The sequence below is a fragment of the Oncorhynchus gorbuscha genome, linkage group LG07 (assembly GCF_021184085.1).
Source record: "Oncorhynchus gorbuscha isolate QuinsamMale2020 ecotype Even-year linkage group LG07, OgorEven_v1.0, whole genome shotgun sequence".
In the NCBI taxonomy this organism is placed as follows: Eukaryota; Metazoa; Chordata; class Actinopteri; order Salmoniformes; family Salmonidae; genus Oncorhynchus; species Oncorhynchus gorbuscha.
Window position 1 is genome coordinate 72,988,893 of NC_060179.1, and position 18,686 is coordinate 73,007,578.

An 18,686-nucleotide genomic window follows, 5' to 3' on the forward strand; every position below is an offset into this window, starting at 1 on the left:
TAACGTTTCATCTGGGATTTAACACAAAGTCTCAACACTTACATCACAAGAAAAATAATGAAGCTAACTTTATTTTGATGAGTGTTCATTTTTTGTTGAATTTAAAAAAAAAAGTTTACAAATTAAATACACTGAAATGAAAACAACTTCAGAAAATGAAGATATAGTGATATTTTGTCTGATCTAACAGATGTCTATGTGTCAGGGGAGAAGCTCCAGGTGGTATCCGATTTTTAAAAAAGTACCTTGGCATCATACTTGATTCCAACCTCTCTTTTAAAAAGCATGTGAAAAAGGTCATTCAAATAACCAAATTCAACCTAGCTAATTTCCGATTTATACGAAATTGTTTGACTACAGAGGTAGCAAAACTGTACTTCAATTCTATGATACTCCCCCACTTAACATACTGCTTGACTAGTTGGGCCCAAGCTTGCTGTACAACATTAAAACCTATTCAGTATGTCTACAAACAGGCTCTCAAAGTGCTTGATAGGAAGCCCAATAGCCATCATCATTGTCACATCCTTAGAAAGCATGAGCTCTTGAGTTGGGAAAATCTTGTGCAATACACCGACGCATGTCTTGTATTCAAGATCCTTAATGGCCTGGCTCCCCCTCCACTCAATATTTTTGTTAAACAGAAAACCCAGACATATGGAAGCAGATCCACAAGGTCTGCCATGAGAGGTGACTGTATAGTTCCCCTAAGGAAAAGCACCTTTAGTAAATCTGCATTCTCTGTGAGAGCTTCCCATGTCTGGAATACACTGCCATCAGACACACATAACTGCACCACATATCACACTTTCACAAAATGCTTGAAGACCTGGCTAAAGAGCAATCAGATTTGTGAACATGGTCCCTAGCTGTGTGTTGCCGCTTTCCATGTTGTCTGTTGTCTGTAGCTTGTGAGGTGTGGAAACACTTTGTTGCTTGTATGAATTTTGTTTTGCTGCTTTTTGTTCTATGTTGCTCTGTCTGTATGCTATGTCTTGCTTGTCCTATGTTGCTATGTCTTGCTTGTTCTATGGTGCTATTGTCTATATTGTAATTGTTTTTAATAACCTGCCCAGGGACTGCGGTTGAAAATTAGCCGGCTGGCTAAAACCGGCACTTTTACTGAAACGTTGATTAATGTGCACTGTCCCTGTAAAAATAAAATAAACTAAACTAAACTAAAACTAAACTAACAAACAATTTAAAATCTGTTTAGATAGGTGTAATCTAGAGCCAAGCCTGTTGATTGTTACACTGTATCCTGATATGTAAAGTCTGTTTAGATAGGTGTAATCTAGAGCCAAGCCTGTTGATTGTTACACTGTATCCTGATATGTAAAGTCTGTTTAGATAGGTGTAATCTAGAGCCAAGCCTGTTGATTGTTACACTGTATCCTGATATGTAAAGTCTGTTTAGATAGGTGTAATCTAGAGCCAAGCCTGTTGATTGTTACACTGTATCCTGATATGTAAAGTCTGTTTAGATAGGTGTAATCTAGAACCAAGCCTGTTGATTGTTACACTGTATCCTGATATGTAAAGTCTGTTTAGATAGGTGTAATCTAGAGCCAAGCCTGTTGATTGTTACACTGTATCCTGATATGTAAAGTCTGTTTAGATAGGTGTAATCTAGAACCAAGCCTGTTGATTGTTACACTGTATCCTGATATGTAAAGTCTGTTTAGATAGGTGTAATCTAGAGCCAAGCCTGTTGATTGTTACACTGTATCCTGATATGTAAAGTCTGTTTAGATAGGTGTAATCTAGAACCAAGCCTGTTGATTGTTACACTGTATCCTGATATGTAAAGTCTGTTTAGATAGGTGTAATCTAGAGCCAAGCCTGTTGATTGTTACACTGTATCCTGATATGTAAAGTCTGTTTAGATAGGTGTAATCTAGAACCAAGCCTGTTGATTGTTACACTGTATCCTGATATGTAAAGTCTGTTTAGATAGGTGTAATCTAGAGCCAAGCCTGTTGATTGTTACACTGTATCCTGATATGTAAAGTCTGTTTAGATAGGTGTAATCTAGAGCCAAGCCTGTTGATTGTTACACTGTATCCTGATATGTAAAGTCTGTTTAGATAGGTGTAATCTAGAGCCAAGCCTGTTGATTGTTACACTGTATCCTGATATGTAAAGTCTGTTTAGATAGGTGTAATCTAGAGCCAAGCCTGTTGATTGTTACACTGTATCCTGATATGTAAAGTCTGTTTAGATAGGTGTAATCTAGAACCAAGCCTGTTGATTGTTACACTGTATCCTGATATGTAAAGTCTGTTTAGATAGGTGTAATCTAGAACCAAGCCTGTTGATTGTTACACTGTATCCTGATATGTAAAGTCTGTTTAGATAGGCAAGCCTGTTGATTGTTACACTGTATCCTGATATGTAAAGTCTGTTTGATTGTAATTACAACTGTATTGTTACACTGTATCCTGATATGTAAAGTCTGTTTAGATAGGTGTAATCTAGAGCCAAGCCTGTTGATTGTTACACTGTATCCTGATATGTAAAGTCTGTTTAGTTGATTGTTACACTGTATCCTGATATGTAAAGTCTGTTTAGATAGGTGTAATCTAGAACCAAGCCTGTTGATTGTTACACTGTATCCTGATATGTAAAGTCTGTTTAGATAGGTGTAATCTAGAGCCAAGCCTGTTGATTGTTACACTGTATCCTGATATGTAAAGTCTGTTTAGATAGGTGTAATCTAGAGAACCAAGCCTGTTGATTGTTACACTGTATCCTGATATGTAAAGTCTGTTTAGATAGGTGTAATCTAGAACCAAGCCTGTTGATTGTTACACTGTATCCTGATATGTAAAGTCTGTTTAGATAGGTGTAATCTAGAACCAAGCCTGTTGATTGTTACACTGTATCCTGATATGTAAAGTCTGTTTAGATAGGTGTAATCTACACTGTATCCTGATATGTAAAGTCTGTTTAGATAGGTGTAATCTAGAACCAAGCCTGTTGATTGTTACACTGTATCCTGATATGTAAAGTCTGTTTAGATAGGTGTAATCTAGAGCCAAGCCTGTTGATTGTTACACTGTATCCTGATATGTAAAGTCTGTTTGTTACACTGTATTGTTACACTGTATCCTGATATGTAAAGTCTGTTTAGATAGGTGTAATCTAGAACCAAGCCTGTTGATTGTTACACTGTATCCTGATATGTGTGTAATCTGATTGTTACACTGTATCCTGTGTAAAGTCTGTTTAGATAGGTGTAATCTAGAACCAAGCCTGTTGATTGTTACACTGTATCCTGATATGTAAAGTCTGTTTAGATAGGTGTAATCTAGAGCCAAGCCTGTTGATTGTTACACTGTATCCTGATATGTAAAGTCTGTTTAGATAGGTGTAATCTAGAACCAAGCCTGTTGATTGTTACACTGTATCCTGATATGTAAAGTCTGTTTAGATAGGTGTAATCTAGAGCCAAGCCTGTTGATTGTTACACTGTATCCTGATATGTAAAGTCTGTTTAGATAGGTGTAATCTAGAGCCAAGCCTGTTGATTGTTACACTGTATCCTGATATGTAAAGTCTGTTTAGATAGGTGTAATCTAGAACCAAGCCTGTTGATTGTTACACTGAAGGTATCCTGATATTGACACACGTATTGAATTCTGCAACAGAACGTGACAACAACAGTAATTAATGAGGCAGTCTAGACAGCGCAGGTGTGTGAGTGCAGGTAGGGTAGACAGCGCAGGTGTGTGAGTGCAGGTAGGGTAGACAGCGCAGGTGTGTGAGTGCAGGTAGGGTAGACAGAGCAAGTGTTTGGTGGTTGCAGCCCTTTTCCACCCCTTTATACTAATTTCTGAATTTCTGCAAATTGTCACACCATTTCTTTTTTTCAACACAAAATAAAAAATATAAAAAAATCCTAAAATCCTAATAACAACATGTTATGTGTGAGTCCATTCTGGGCAAAACATTGTGACATTTTACAAAAAATTGTAATACCTGAATTAAAACCAAAATCCCTGAAAATCATTCATTATTTTGTCCATGCAAGTAAAATGTTCATACAAAAGTGTGTGTGTGTGTTGAGTGTGTGTGTGTGTGTGTGTGTGTGTGTGTGTGTGTGTGTGTGTGTGTGTGTGTGTGTGTGTGTGTGTGTGTGTGTGTGTGTGTGTGTGTGTTGTGTGTGTGTGTGTGTGTGTGTGTGTGTGTGTGTGTGTGTGTGTGTGTGTGTGTGTGTGTGTGTGTGTGTGTGTGTGTGTGTGTGTGTGTGTGTGTGTGTGTGTGTGTGTGTGTGTGTGTGTGTGTATTATGTGTGTGTGTTGAGTGGGAGGTGTTGAGAGGTATGGAGAGACAGCCTTAGATACTGTAACTATGTGAAACAGACCCCATTTATCCAATGTGTGATTAACTATCGAGCTCACGGCATTACCAACACATACACACACTCTTCTCTATCTCTATGTACACACACACATATATATACACCCCCCCCCCCCCACACACACACACTCTTCTCTATCTCTATGTACACACACACACATATATATACACCCCCCCACACACATACACACACTCTTCTCTATCTCTATGTACACACACACATATATATACACCCCCCACACACACATACACACACTCTTCTCTATCTCTATGTACACACACACATATATATACACCCCCCCCCACACACATACACACACTCTTCTCTATCTCTATGTACACACACACATATATATACACCCCCCCACACACATACACACACTCTTCTCTATCTCTATGTACACACACACATATATATACACCCCCCCACACACATACACACATTCTTCTCTATCTCTATGTACACACACACATATATATACACCCCCCCACACACATACACACACTCTTCTCTATCTCTATGTACACACACACATATATATACACCCCCCCCCACACACATACACACACTCTTCTCTATCTCTATGTAAACACACACATATATATACACCCCCCCCCACACACACACACTCCCCCACACAAACATATTTGTGTAATAGTTCATAGACATTGCTTTGGTAAAAGTCCATTCATGCCAATAAAGCATTAATTGAATATTGAATAGAGACAGAGACAAATAATGACAAATAATGATTAAGAGCGAATGATGAACAAGACATGGACCACACAAGAATAGGTCCTAATATATACTGTATATATACAGAGCCATCATATGTGGTATACTGTATGAAATTTAAAACTGAAAATGTGAAATATATGATAAAAGTATGAAGTGAAAAATGCAATGGTATTTTCTGAGTAGAGCTTTAGTGACACTAGCACAGTGTAGAGGGTAGAAGTAGACAGTTGGACAAAGCCATCTGGCACCAGAGCTCTCTCACACTACAGTATGTGGCTATAGACCTAACACACCCCTCTCCCCAAACAAGCTTGCACTCACCCCACACACACACACACACACACACACACACACACACACACACACACACACACACACACACACACACACACACACACACACACACACACACACACACACACACACACACACACACACACACCTTCACATGCATGCATCCAACAAACACTTACAGTAGCTTGCAAAAATATTCACCCCCCTTGGCATTTTTCCTATTTTGTTGCCTTACAACCTAGAATTAAAATAGATTTTTGGGGAGGTTTGTATCATTTGATTTACACAACATGCCTACCAACGGGTCATTAAAAACTGTAACAGTCTCAAGCTATTGCTCGCCTGAGTTTCTCATGATAAGCTGCAGACCACACTACCTACCGAGAGAGTTTTCATCTATATTCTTTGTAGCTGTTTTACATACCACCACAGACTGAGGCTGGCACCAAGACAGCATTGAATGAGCTGTATTCTGCCATGAACAAACAGGAAAAAACTCACCCAGAGGCGGCGTTCCTAGTTGCCGGGAAATGTAATGCCGGGAAACTTAAATCAGTTTTAACAAATTTCTATCAGCATGTTAAATGTGCAACCAGAGGGAAAATAACTCTGGACCACCTATACTCCACACACAAAGATGCATACAAAGCTCTCCCTCGCTCTCTATTTGGCAAATCTGACCATAATTCCATCCTCCTGATTCCTGCTTACAAGCAATTTAAGCAGGAAGCACCAGTGACTAGATCAATAAAAAGTGATCAGATGAAGCAGATGCTAAGCTACAGAGCACGCCCCCTGTTTTGCTAGCACAGACTGGAACATGTTCCGGGATTCCTCCGATGGCATTGAGGAGTACACCACATCTGTCATTGGAAACATCAATAAGTGTATCGATGACGTCACCCCCACAGTGACCATCATACATACCCTAACCAGAAGCCATGGATTACAGGCAGCATCCGCACCAAGCTAAAGGCTACAGCTGCCACTTTCAAGGAGCGGGACTCTAACCCGGAAGCTAATAAGAAATCTTGCTATGCCCTCCGATGAACCATCAAACAGGCAAAGCGTCAACACAGGACTAAGATCGAGTCGTACTACACCGGCTCTGACGCTCGTCGGATGTGGCAGGGCCTACAAACCATTACAGACTACAAAGGGAAGCACAGCCGAGAGCTGCCCAGTGACACGAGCCTACCGTCGAGCTAAACTACTTCTATGCTCGCTTCAAGGCAAATAACAGAGCACCAGCTGTACCGGAAGACTGTGTGATCACGCTCTCTGCAGCTGATGTGAGTAAGACCTTTAGATAGGTCAACATTCACAAAGCCGCAGGACCAGACGGATTTCCAGGACTTGTACTGCAAGCATGCGCTGACCAAATGGCAAGTGTCTTACATTTTCAACCTCTCCCTGTCCGAGTCTATAATACCAACATGTTTTAAGAAGACCACCATAGGGCCTGTGCCCAAGAACACAAAGGTAACCTGCCTAAATGACTACCGACCTGTAGCCATGAAGTTCTTTGAAAAGCTGGTCATGGCTCACATCAACACCATCATCCCAGAAACCCTAGACCCACTCCAATTTGCATACCACCCCAACAGATCCACAGATGATACAGTCTATTGGACTCCACACTGCCCTTTCCTAACTGGACAAAAGGGAGAGAATGCTATTCATTGACGACAGCTCAGCGTTCAACACCATAGTGCCCTCAAAGCTCATCAATAAGCTAAGGACCCTGGGACTAAACACCTCCCTCTGAAACTGGATCATGGTCTTCCTGACGGGCCACCCCCAGGTGGTGAGGGTAGGTAACAACACAAGCCGAACCTCAACACATGGGCCTCTCAGGGGTACGTGATCAGCCCCCTCCTGTACTCCCTGTTCACTCATGACTACATGGCAAGGCACTCCGATGACACAACAATGGTAGGCCTGATCATCGACAACAACGAGACAGCCTGTAGGGAGGAGGTCAAAGACCTGGCCGTGTGGTGCCAGGACAACAACCTCTCCTTCAATGTGATCAAGACAAAGGAGATGATTGTGGACTACAGGAAAAAGAGGACCGAGCACGCCCCCATTCTCATCGATGGGGCTGCTGTGGAGCAGGTTGAGTGCTTCAAGTTGGGGCGAATGGCCTAGTACATCACTGGGGCCAAGCTTCCTGCCATCCAGGACCTCTATACCAGGCGGTGTCAGAGGAAGGCCCTAAAAATTGTCAAAGACTCCAGCCACCCTAGTCATAGACTGTTCTCTCTGCTTCCACACGACAAGCGGTACCGGAGCTCCAAGTCTAGGTCCAAGAGGCTTCTATCCCCAAGCCATAAGACTCCTGAACATCAAGTCAAATGGCTACCCAGACTATTCGCATTGCCACCCTCCCTCCTCTCCACACCACTGCCACTCTCTGTTGTCATCTTTGCATATTTTCTTTTACTGCTGCTCTTTAAATACTTGTTACTTTTATCTCATATTCTTATCCGTACTTTATGAAACTGCACTGTCGATTAGGGGCTCGTATTCGGCGCATTTAACCTTGAAGATGCTAAATATTTTTTATTGTGACTCAAACAATAAAAAAATAGGAAAACTACAGTGTGCATAACTATTCACCCACCTGAAGTCAATACTCTGTAGAGCCACCTTTTGCAGCAATTACAGGTGCATGTCTCTTGGGGTATGCCTCTATAATCTTGGCACATCTAGCCACTGGGATTTTTGCTCATTCTTACAAAACTGCCCCAGCTCCGTCAAGTTGGATGTGTTCTGCTGGTGTACTGCAATCTTTAAGTCATACCACACAGATTCTCAATTGGACTGAGGTCTGGGCTTTGACTAGGCCATTCCAAGACATTTAAATGTTTCCCGTTAAACCACTCAAGTGTTGCTTTAGCAGTATGCTTAGTGGTCATTGTCCTGCTGGAAGGTGAACCTCCGTCCCAGTCTCAAATCTCTGGAAGACTGAAACAGGTTTCCCCCCAAGAATTTCCATGTATTTAGTAACATCCATCATTCCTTCAATTCTGACCGGTTTCCCAGTCCCTTTTGATGAAAAACATCACCACAGCCTGATGCTGCCACCACCATGCTTCACTGTGGGGATTGTGTTCTTGGGTAAATGAGAGGTGTTGGGTTTGTGCCAGACATAGTGTTTTCCTTGATGGCCAAAAAACAACATTTTAGTCTAATCTGACCAGAGTACCTTCTTCCATATGTTTGGGGGAGTCTCCCACATGCCTTTGGCGAACACCAAACGTGCCTGTTTATTTTTTTCTTTCAGCAATGGCTTTTTTTCTGGCCCCTCTTTCGTAAAGCCCAGCTCTGTGGAGTGTACAGCTTAAAGTGGTCCTATGGAAAGATACTCCAATCTCCTCTGTGGAGCTTTCCAGCTCCTTCAGGGTTATCTTTGGCCTCTTTATTGCCTCTCTGATTAATGCCCTCCTTGCCTGGTCCGTGAGTTTTGGTGGGCGGCCCTCTCTTGGCAGGTTTGTTGTGGTGCCATATTCTTTCCGTTTTTTAATCATGGATTTAATGGTGCTCCATGGGATGTACAAAGTTTTGATTTTTTAAATAATCCAACCCTGATCTGTACTTCTAACCAACTTTGTCCCTGACCTGTTTGGAGAGCTCCTTGCTTCTTGCTTGGTGGTGTTGCAGACTCTGGAGCCTTTCAAAACAGGTGTATATATACTGAGATCATGTGATAGATCATGTGACACTTAGTTTACACACAGGTGGACTTTATTTAAGTAATTATGTGACTTCTGAAGGTGATTGGTTGCACCAGATCTTATTTAGGGGCTGCATAGCAAAGGGGGTGAATATCTATGCACACACCACTTCCGTATTTTTATACTTTCTTGAAAAGTGTGTGTGTGTGTGTGTGTGTGTGTGTGTGTGTGTGTGTGTGTGTGTGTGTGTGTGTGTGTGTGTGTGTGTGTGTGTGTGTGTGTGTGTGTGTGTGTGTGTGTGTGTGTGTGTGTGTGTGTGTGTGTGTGCGGGTGCGTGTGTGTTTGTGTGTGTGTGCGGGTGCGTGCGTGTGTGTGTGTGTGTTTGAAACTTGGTCCGGGGAAATACCAGTATTGCTGTGCTTGTTAGTGTTGTGGCAAGGAAACAAAACACGAGGCTGGTTGAACTGTTGGAAACAGACATCATGTTGTCATCCAGATCACATTCGTATATTTTCCAAGTTATAGCACACACTAACTGCACACACTAACTGCACACACTAACTGCACACACTAACTGCACACACTAACTGCACGCACTAACTGCACACACTAACAGCACACACTAACAGCACACACTAACTGCACACACTAACAGCACACACTAACAGCACACACTAACTGCACACACTAACAGCACACACTAACAGCACACACTAACAGCACACACTAACTGCACACACTAACTGCACACACTAACAGCACACACTAACTGCACACACTAACTGCACACACTAACTGCACACACTAACAGCACACACTAACTGCACACACTAACTGCACACACTAACTGCACACACTAACAGCACACACTAACAGCACACACTAACTGCACACACTAACTGCACACACTAACAGCACACACTAACAGCACACACTAACTGCACACACTAACTGCACACACTAACAGCACACACTAACTGCACACACTAACTGCACACACTAACTGCACACACTAACAGCACACACTAACTGCACACACTAACTGCACACACTAACTGCACACACTAACAGCACACACTAACTGCACACACTAACAGCACACACTAACAGCACACACTAACTGCACACACTAACAGCACACACTAACTGCACACACTAACTGCACACACTAACTGCACACACTAACTGCACACACTAACAGCACACACTAACTGCACACACTAACAGCTAAATTAATCAAATGTCAAATGTAAAATAGGACACAATATTTTACATACAGCAGGTTTTTAAAGGACCAAAGAATTAGGTCTGCTTCATGTTTTCATTTTTTGACAAAGAAAAACTATCTTGATATTGGTATTGTCCCGGCCCTACACATTACAACAATTATTATTGGTTTATGTTTATATGGACTATTATCACCTCCGTGTGTTTATATGAGATTATTTTAATGGGCTCTTTCTCTCCCTCTTTCCGCCATCCTTTCCCCCATCCTTTCCTCCATAATTTCCTCCATCCTTTCCTCACTCCTTTCCTCACTCCTTTCCTCCATCCTTCTATTACTATTGTTATCTCCTCTCCTTTATTCCCCTTTAATCTCCCCCTTAACCATCATCTACCTTTTTTTCTCATAACTTCCTCCCTCCCTCCCCCTTTCTTCCTGCCCTGTTTCCCTCCCTGCCCCAGACTCATGCCCTTCCACCCCCCAGCCCAGCGACTCAAACCCTGCTCCTCCTGCCCTACCACGGCCCTCCTCTCTAGCACCCCCGGTGGTGGTGGTGGGTAGTGGTGAGACAGGGAAGTACTGCTGTCTGTGTGGAGCATGGTTCAACAACCCTCTGATGGCCCAGCAACACTATGAGGGGAAAAAACATCGCAGGAATGCAGCCAGAGCACAACTACTGGAGCAGCTAGCTGGCAGTCTGGACGCTACCGAAACTACAGGTGAGGAGACAAGGGCTATAGGTCAGGAGACAGGTGTTAAGGGGTTATTAAGGGATAAAGTTAGGCTTACCAGCACTACAAGGGGTGGCAGGGTAGCCTAGGGGTTAGAATGTTGGACTAGCAACCGGAAGGTTGCCAGTTCAAACCCCTGAGCTGACAAGGTACAAATCTGTCGTTCTGCCCCTGAACCGGCAGTTTACCCACTGTTCCTAGGCCGTCATTGAAAATAAGAATTTGTTCTTAACTGACTTGCCTGGTTAAAAAAAGGGGAATAAACTTCACAGGAACACATCATGATATTACTGGAGCAACTGGTAGGACATTTGGACGGTAGAAGTACTTTAGGATCCATTTGTATTATATAGGGTTATATTACATTATAACAAATCAAATCAAAGTTTGTTTGTTACATGCGCCAAATACAACAGGTGAAATGCTTACTTACAGGCTCTGACCAATAGTGCAAAACACATATTAGGTGAACAATAGGTAAGTAAATAAATAAAACAACAGTAAAAAGACAGGCTTTATACAGTAGTGAGGCTATATACAGTAGTGAGGCTATATACAGTAGTGAGGCTATATACAGTAGTGAGGCTATATACATTAGTGAGGCTATATACAGTAGTGAGGCTATATACATTAGTGAGGCTATATACAGTAGTGAGGCTATATACAGTAGTGAGGCTATATACAGTAGTGAGGCTATATACAGTAGTATGGCTATAAAAGTAGCGAGGCTACATACAGACACCAGTTAGTCAGGCTGATTGAGGTGTAGTATGTAATGTGGATATGGTTAAAGTGACTATGCAAAAATAATGAACAGAGAGTAGCAGTAGCGTAAAAGAGGGGTTGGTGGGTGGTGGGTGGCGGGACACAATGTAGATAGTTTGGGTAGCCTATGTGCGGGAGCACTGGTTGGCCGACCCAATTGAGGTAGTATGTACATGAATGTATAGTTAAAGTGACTATGCATATGAGATAAACAGAGAGTAGCAGCAGCGTAAAAGAGGGGTTGGGGGAGGTGCACACAATGCAAATAGTCCGGGTAACCATTTGATTACCTGTTAAGGAGTCTTATGGCTTGAGGACAAAAACTGTTGAGAAGCCTTTTTGTCCTAGACTTGGCACTCTGGTACCGGTTGCCATGTGTTAGTAGAGAGAACAGTCTATGACTGGGGTGGCTGGGGTCTTTGACAATTTTTTGGGTCTTCCTCTGACACCGCCTGCCTTACCAGGCAGTAATGCAACCAGGCAACCATGCTCTCAATGTTGCAGCTGTAGAACCTTTTGAGGATCTCAGGACCCAGGCCAAAACTTTAGTTTCCTGATGGGGAATAGGCTTTGTCGTGCTCTCTTCACTACTGTCTTGGTGTGTTTGGACCATTCTAGTTTGTTGTTGATGTGGACACCAAGGAACTTGAAGCTCTCAACCTGCTCTACTACAGCCCCGTAGATGAGAATAGGGGCGTGCTTGGTCCTCCTCTTCCTGTAGTCCACAATCATCTCCTTAGTCTTGGTTACGTTGAGGGAGAGGTTGTTATTCTGGCACCACCCGGCCAGGTCTCTGACCTCCTCCCTATAGGCTGTCTCGTAGGTTGTCTGTGATCAGGCCTACCACTGTTGTGTCGTCAGCAAACTTAATGATGGTGATGGAGTCGTGCCTGGCCATGCAGTCGTGGGTGAACAGGGAGTACAGGTGGGGACTGAGCACGCACCCCTGGGGAGATCCAGTGTTGAGGATCACCGTCGCAGACGTGTTGCTAGCTACCCTCACCACCTGGGGGCGGCTCATCAGGAAACCCAGGATCCAGTTGCAGAGGGAGGTGTTTAGTCCCAGGATCCTTAGCTTAGTGATGAGCTTTGAGGGTACTATGGTGTTGAATGCTGAGCTGTAGTCAAGGAATAGCATTCTCACATAAGTGTTCCTTTTATCCAGGTGTTTTATGTCCAGGTGTTGTCCAGGTGTTTTATGAACCACTTACAGTATTTGTTGTTTTTTAAAAGGTTTATGAATAAGATTGGACTTTTGCATCACACTCAAAATGAACTGCAACACTTAAAATACCAAACAAGTGCTGTTCATTTGGCATTTTATATCATTTGATACTTTTCTCATTTTGCAGATGCTCTTATCCAGAGTGACTTTCTGTTGTGATTAGTACTGGTCCTTCGTGGGAATCAAACACACAACCCTGGCGTTGCAATCGCTATGCTCTACCAACTGGCTCTACCAGCCACATGGGACCTCCCTCCCTCCCTCAAATTCACAGCAACAAAAGAGTGATCAAATTTGGATCCTACATCTGTACATAACTTGACATCTGTTATGTTGGCAGACTGGCTTGTTATGAGCCGTTTCCATGGTGAACGGCTTGAGTGTTATTTTCCTATCACACACACACACACAAAAAAAAAATGAGTGGATAGCTGTTCCGGTTGAGTGCTTTGTGTGCTCCTGATGCCACTCAATCAAGACTAATATAATAATAATAATCAAATATGAGTGAGTGACTGCAACTATATGTTTACACAGTGTATTATCTAATACTGTGTTATGTCATAGTGATGTAGTGACTGAGGCGGAATCAGCAGGAGTGGTACTTGAACCATAGACCCTCTAGTTAACGGAGCAATATTTGGCTAACAGCCACAGCAAGGACCTGATTAGGGTTGCAAAAGGTGGGTATATAACTGGAAATATTCTAAGTTTACCAGTAAATTAAACTCAGCAAAAACTAAACATCCCTTTTTCAGGATCCTGTATTTCAAAGAAAATTTGTAAAAATCCAAATAACTTCACAGATCTTCATGGTAAAGGGTTTTAACATTGTTTCCCATTGTCACACCCTGGTCAGGGTGTGATTTGGGTGGGCATTCTATGTTCTTTTTTCTATGTTTTTGTATTTCTTTGTTTTGTCCGCGTATGGTTCTCAATCAGGGACAGCTGTCTATCGTTGTCTCTGATTGGGAACCATACTTAGGTAGCGTTTTCCCACATTGTCTTTGTGGGTAGTTGTTTTCTGTTTAGTGTTTTGCACCTGACAGGACTGTTTCGGTTTCGGTTATTCACTTTGTTATTTTCGTTTAGTGTTCAGTTTAAATGAAAAGTCATGAACACTTACCACACTGCGCTTTAGTCCGATTCCTCTTCATCTGACGACAACACCCGTTACACCCATGCTTGTTCAATGCCATAGACAATTAATGAACATGCACCTGTGGAACCGTCGTTAAGGCACTAAGATCTTACAGACGGTAGGCAATTAAGGTCACAGTTATGAAAACTTAGGACTCTAAAGAGGCCTTTCTACTGACTCTGAAAAACACCAATAGAAAGATGCCCAGTGTCCCTGCAAGAGGCATGTGGACTGCAGATGTGGCCAGGGCAATACATTGCAATGTCCGTACTGTGAGACGCCTAAGACAGTGTTACAGGACGGACAGCTCAATCAATCATTTTTTTGTATTTATTTATTTGTTATTTTACCAGGTAAGTTGACTGAGAACACGTTCTCATTTTCAGCAACGACCTGGGGAATAGTTACAGGGGAGAGGAGGCGGATGAATGAGCCAATTGTAAACTGGGGATTATTAGGTGACCGTGGTGGTTTGAGGGCCAGATTGGGAATTTAGCCAGGACACTGGGGTTAACACCCCTACTCTTACAATAAGTGCCATGGGATCTTTAATGACCTCAGAGCGTCAGGACACCCGTTTAACGTCCCATCCGAAAGATTTATTTTATTTTTATTTCACCTTTATTTAACCAGGTAGGCAAGTTGAGAACAAGTTCTCATTTACAATTGCGACCTGGCCTAGATAAAGCAAAGCAGTTCGACAGATACAACGACACAGAGTTACACATGGAGTAAAACAAACATACAGTCAATAATACAGTATAAACAAGTCTATATACAATATGAGCAAATGAGGTGAGATAATTGAGGTAAAGGCAAAAAAAGGCCATGGTGGCAAAGTAAAAACAATATAGCAAGTAAAACACTGGAATGGTAGTTTTGCAATGGAAGAATGTGCAAAGTAGAAATAAAAAGAATGGGGTGCAAAGGAGCAAAATAAATAAATTAATTAAATACAGTTGGGAAAGAGGTAGTTGTTTGGGCTAAATTATAGGTGGGCTATGTACAGGTGCAGTAATCTGTAAGATGCTCTGACAGTTGGTGCTTAAAGCTAGTGAGGGAATTAAGTGTTTCCAGTTTCAGAGATTTTTGTAGTTCGTTCCAGTCATTGGCAGCAGAGAACTGGAAGGAGAGGCGGCCAAAGAAAGAATTGGTTTTGGGGGTGACTAGAGAGATATACCTGCTGGAGCGTGTGCTACAGGTGGGTGATGCTATGGTGACCAGCGAGCTGAGATAAGGGGGGACTTTACCTAGCAGGGTCTTGTAGATGACATGGAGCCAGTGGGTTTGGCGACGAGTATGAAGCGAGGGCCAGCCAACGAGAGCGTACAGGTCGCAATGGTGGGTAGTATATGGGGCTTTGGTAACAAAACGGATTGCACTGTGATAGACTGCATCCAATTTGTTGAGTAGGGTATTGGAGGCTATTTTGTAAATGACATCGCCAAAGTCGAGGATTGGTAGGATCGTCAGTTTTACAAGGGTATGTTTGGCAGCATGAGTGAAGGATACTTTGTTGCGAAATAGGAAGCCAATTCTAGATTTAACTTTGGATTGGAGATGTTTGATATGGGTCTGGAAGGAGAGTTTACAGTCTGTAGTTGTCCACGTATTCTAAGTCAGAGCCGTCCAGAGTAGTGATGTTGGACAGGCGGGTAGGTGCAGGTAGCGATCGGTTGAAGAGCATGCATTTAGTTTTACTTGTATTTAAGAGCAGTTGGAGGCCACGGAAGGAGAGTTGTATGGCATTGAAGCTTGCCTGGAGGGTTGTTAACACAGTGTCCAAAGAAGGGCCAGAAGTATACAGAATGGTGTCGTCTGCCTAGAGGTGGATCAGAGACTCACCAGCAGCAAGAGCGACCTCATTGATGTATACAGAGAAGAGAGTCGGTCCAAGAATTGAACCCTGTCCGGACAGCAGACCCTCCGATTTGACACACTGAACTCTATCAGAGAAGTAGTTGGTGAACCAGGCGAGGCAATCATTTGAGAAACCAAGGCTGTCGAGTCTGTCGATGAGGATGTGGTGATTGACAGAGTCAAAAGCCTTGGCCAGATCAATGAATACGGCTGCACAGTAATGTTTCTTATCGATGGCGGTTAAGATATCGTTTAGGACCTTGAGCGTGGCTGAGGTGCACCCATAACCAGCTCTGAAACCAGATTGCATAGCAGAGAAGGTATGGTGAGATTCGAAATGCTCGGTCATCTGTTTGTTGACTTGGCTTTCTAAGACCTTAGAAAGGCATGGTAGGATAGATATAGGTCTGTAGCAGTTTGGGTCAAGAGTGTCCCCCGCTTTGAAGAGGGGGATGACCGCAGCTGCTTTCCAATATTTGGGAATCTCAGACAACACGAAAGAGAGGTTGAACAGGCTAGTAATAGGGGTGGCAACAATTTCGGCAGATAATTTTAGAAAGAAATGGTCCAGATTGTCTAGCCCGGCTGATTTGTAGGGGTCCAGATTTTGCAGCTCTTTCAGAACATCAGCTGAACGGATTTGGGAGAAGGAGAAATGGGGAAGGCTTGGGCGAGTTGCTGTTGGGGGTGCAGTGCTGTTGACCGGGGTAGGAGTAGCCAGGTGGAAAGCATGGCCAGTCGTAGAAAAATGCTTATTGAAATTCTCAATTATGGTGGATTTATCAGTAGTGACAGTGTTTCCTATCTTCAGTGCAGTGGGCAGCTGGGAGGAGGTGTTCTTATTCTCCATGGACTTTACAGTGTCCCAGAACTTTTTTGAGTTAGTGTTGCAGGAAGCAAATTTCTGCTTGAAAAAGCTAGCCTTGGCTTTTCTAACTGCCTGTGTATAATGGTTTCTAGCTTCCCTGAACAGCTGCATATCACGGGGGCTGTTCGATGCTAATGCAGAACGCCATAGGACGGGATGAGATCAATATCCTTCCAGGATACCCCAGCCAGGTCGATTAGAAAGGCCTGCTCGCGGAAGTGTTTCAGGGAGCGATTTACAGTGATGAGTGGAGGTCGTTTGACCGCTGACCCATTACGGATGCAGGCAATGAGGCAGTGATCGCTGAGATCTTGGATGAAGACAGCAGAGGTGTATTTAGAGGGCAAGTTGGTTAGGATGATATCTATGAGGGTGCCCGTGTTTACGGCTTTGGGGAGGTACCTGGTAGGTTCATTGATCATTTGTGTGACATTGAGGGCATCAAGTTTAGATTGTAGGATGGCTGGGGTGTTAAGCATGTTCCAGTTTAGGTCGCCTAACAGCACGAGCTCTGAAGATAGATGGGGGGAAATCAGTTCACATATGGTGTCCAGAGCACAGCTGGGGGCAGAGGGTGGTCTATAGCAGGCGGCAACGGTGAGACACTTGTTTTTAGAGAGGTGGATTTTTAAAAGTAGAAGTTCAAATTGTTTGGGTACAGACCTGGATAGTAGTAGGACAGAACTCTGCAGGCTATCTTTGCAGTAGATTGCAACACCGCCCCCTTTGGCAGTTCTATCTTGTCTGAAAATGTTGTAGTTTGGAATTAAAATTTCAGAATTTTTGGTGGTCTTCCTAAGCCAGGATTCAGACACAGCTAGAACATCTGGGTTGGCAGAGTGTGCTAAAGCAGTGAATAGAACAAACTTAGGGAGGAGGCTTCTAATGTTAACATGCATGAAACCAAGGCTATTACGGTTACAAAAGTCGTCAAAAGAGAGCGCCTGGGGAATAGGAGTGGAGCTAGGCACTGCAGGGACTGGATTCACCTCTACATCGCCAGAGGAACATAGGAGGAGTAGAATAAGGGTGCGGCTAAAAGCAATAAGAATTGGTCGTCTAGAACGTCTGGAACAGAGAGTAAAAGGAGGTTTCTGGGGGCGATAAAATAGCATCAAGGTATAAGGTACAGACAAAGATATGGTAGGATGTGAATACAGTGGAGGTAAACCTAGGTATTGAGTGATGAAGAGAGAGATATTGTCTCTAGAAACATCATTGAAACCAGGAGATGTCATTGCATGTGTGGGTGGTGGAATTAATAGGTTGGATAAGGTATAGTGAGCAGGACTAGAGGCTCTACAGTGAAATAAGCCAATAAACACTAACCAGAACAGCAATGGACAAGGCATATTGACATTAAGGAGAGGCATGCTTAGTCGAGTGATCAAAAGGGTCCGGTGAGTGGAGAGGTTGGTTGGAGGTCACAGCGATTTAGACAGCTAGCCAGGCCATCGGTAGCAAGCTAGCATAGGATGGAGGTCTGTTATTAGCCACCTCTTGCGTTCCGTCAGTAGATTAGTGGGGTTCCGTGTGGTAGAGGGGATTAATCCAAATCACACAACAACAACAAAAATAAAAATGATATATATAGTTATAGAGGCCCAAGAAGAAAACATAATAATAATAAAAATAAATTGTCCGATGGCACCCTACACTGGGGCATTGGGATATTTTTTTAGACCAGAGGAAAGAGTATCTCCTACTGGCCCTCCAACACCACTTCCAGCAGCATCTAGTCTCCCATCCAGGAACTGACTAGTACCAACCCTGCTTAGCTTCAGAAGCAAGCCAGC

At 43.1% G+C, this 18,686-nt stretch overlaps 1 protein-coding gene across 4 annotated transcripts in view; it reads left to right on the plus strand.

Moving 5' to 3' along the window:
- LOC124040327 (zinc finger matrin-type protein 4-like) overlaps positions 1-18,686 on the plus strand; it is a 184,047-nt gene that overhangs the window by 125,382 nt on the left and 39,979 nt on the right. For all 4 annotated transcript variants that reach the window (XM_046357427.1, XM_046357426.1, XM_046357429.1 and 1 more), the window contains one exon: positions 10,762-11,019. In XM_046357427.1, coding sequence (XP_046213383.1) covers positions 10,762-11,019 — 258 coding nt within the window. The remainder of the gene's footprint in view (positions 1-10,761; positions 11,020-18,686) is intronic.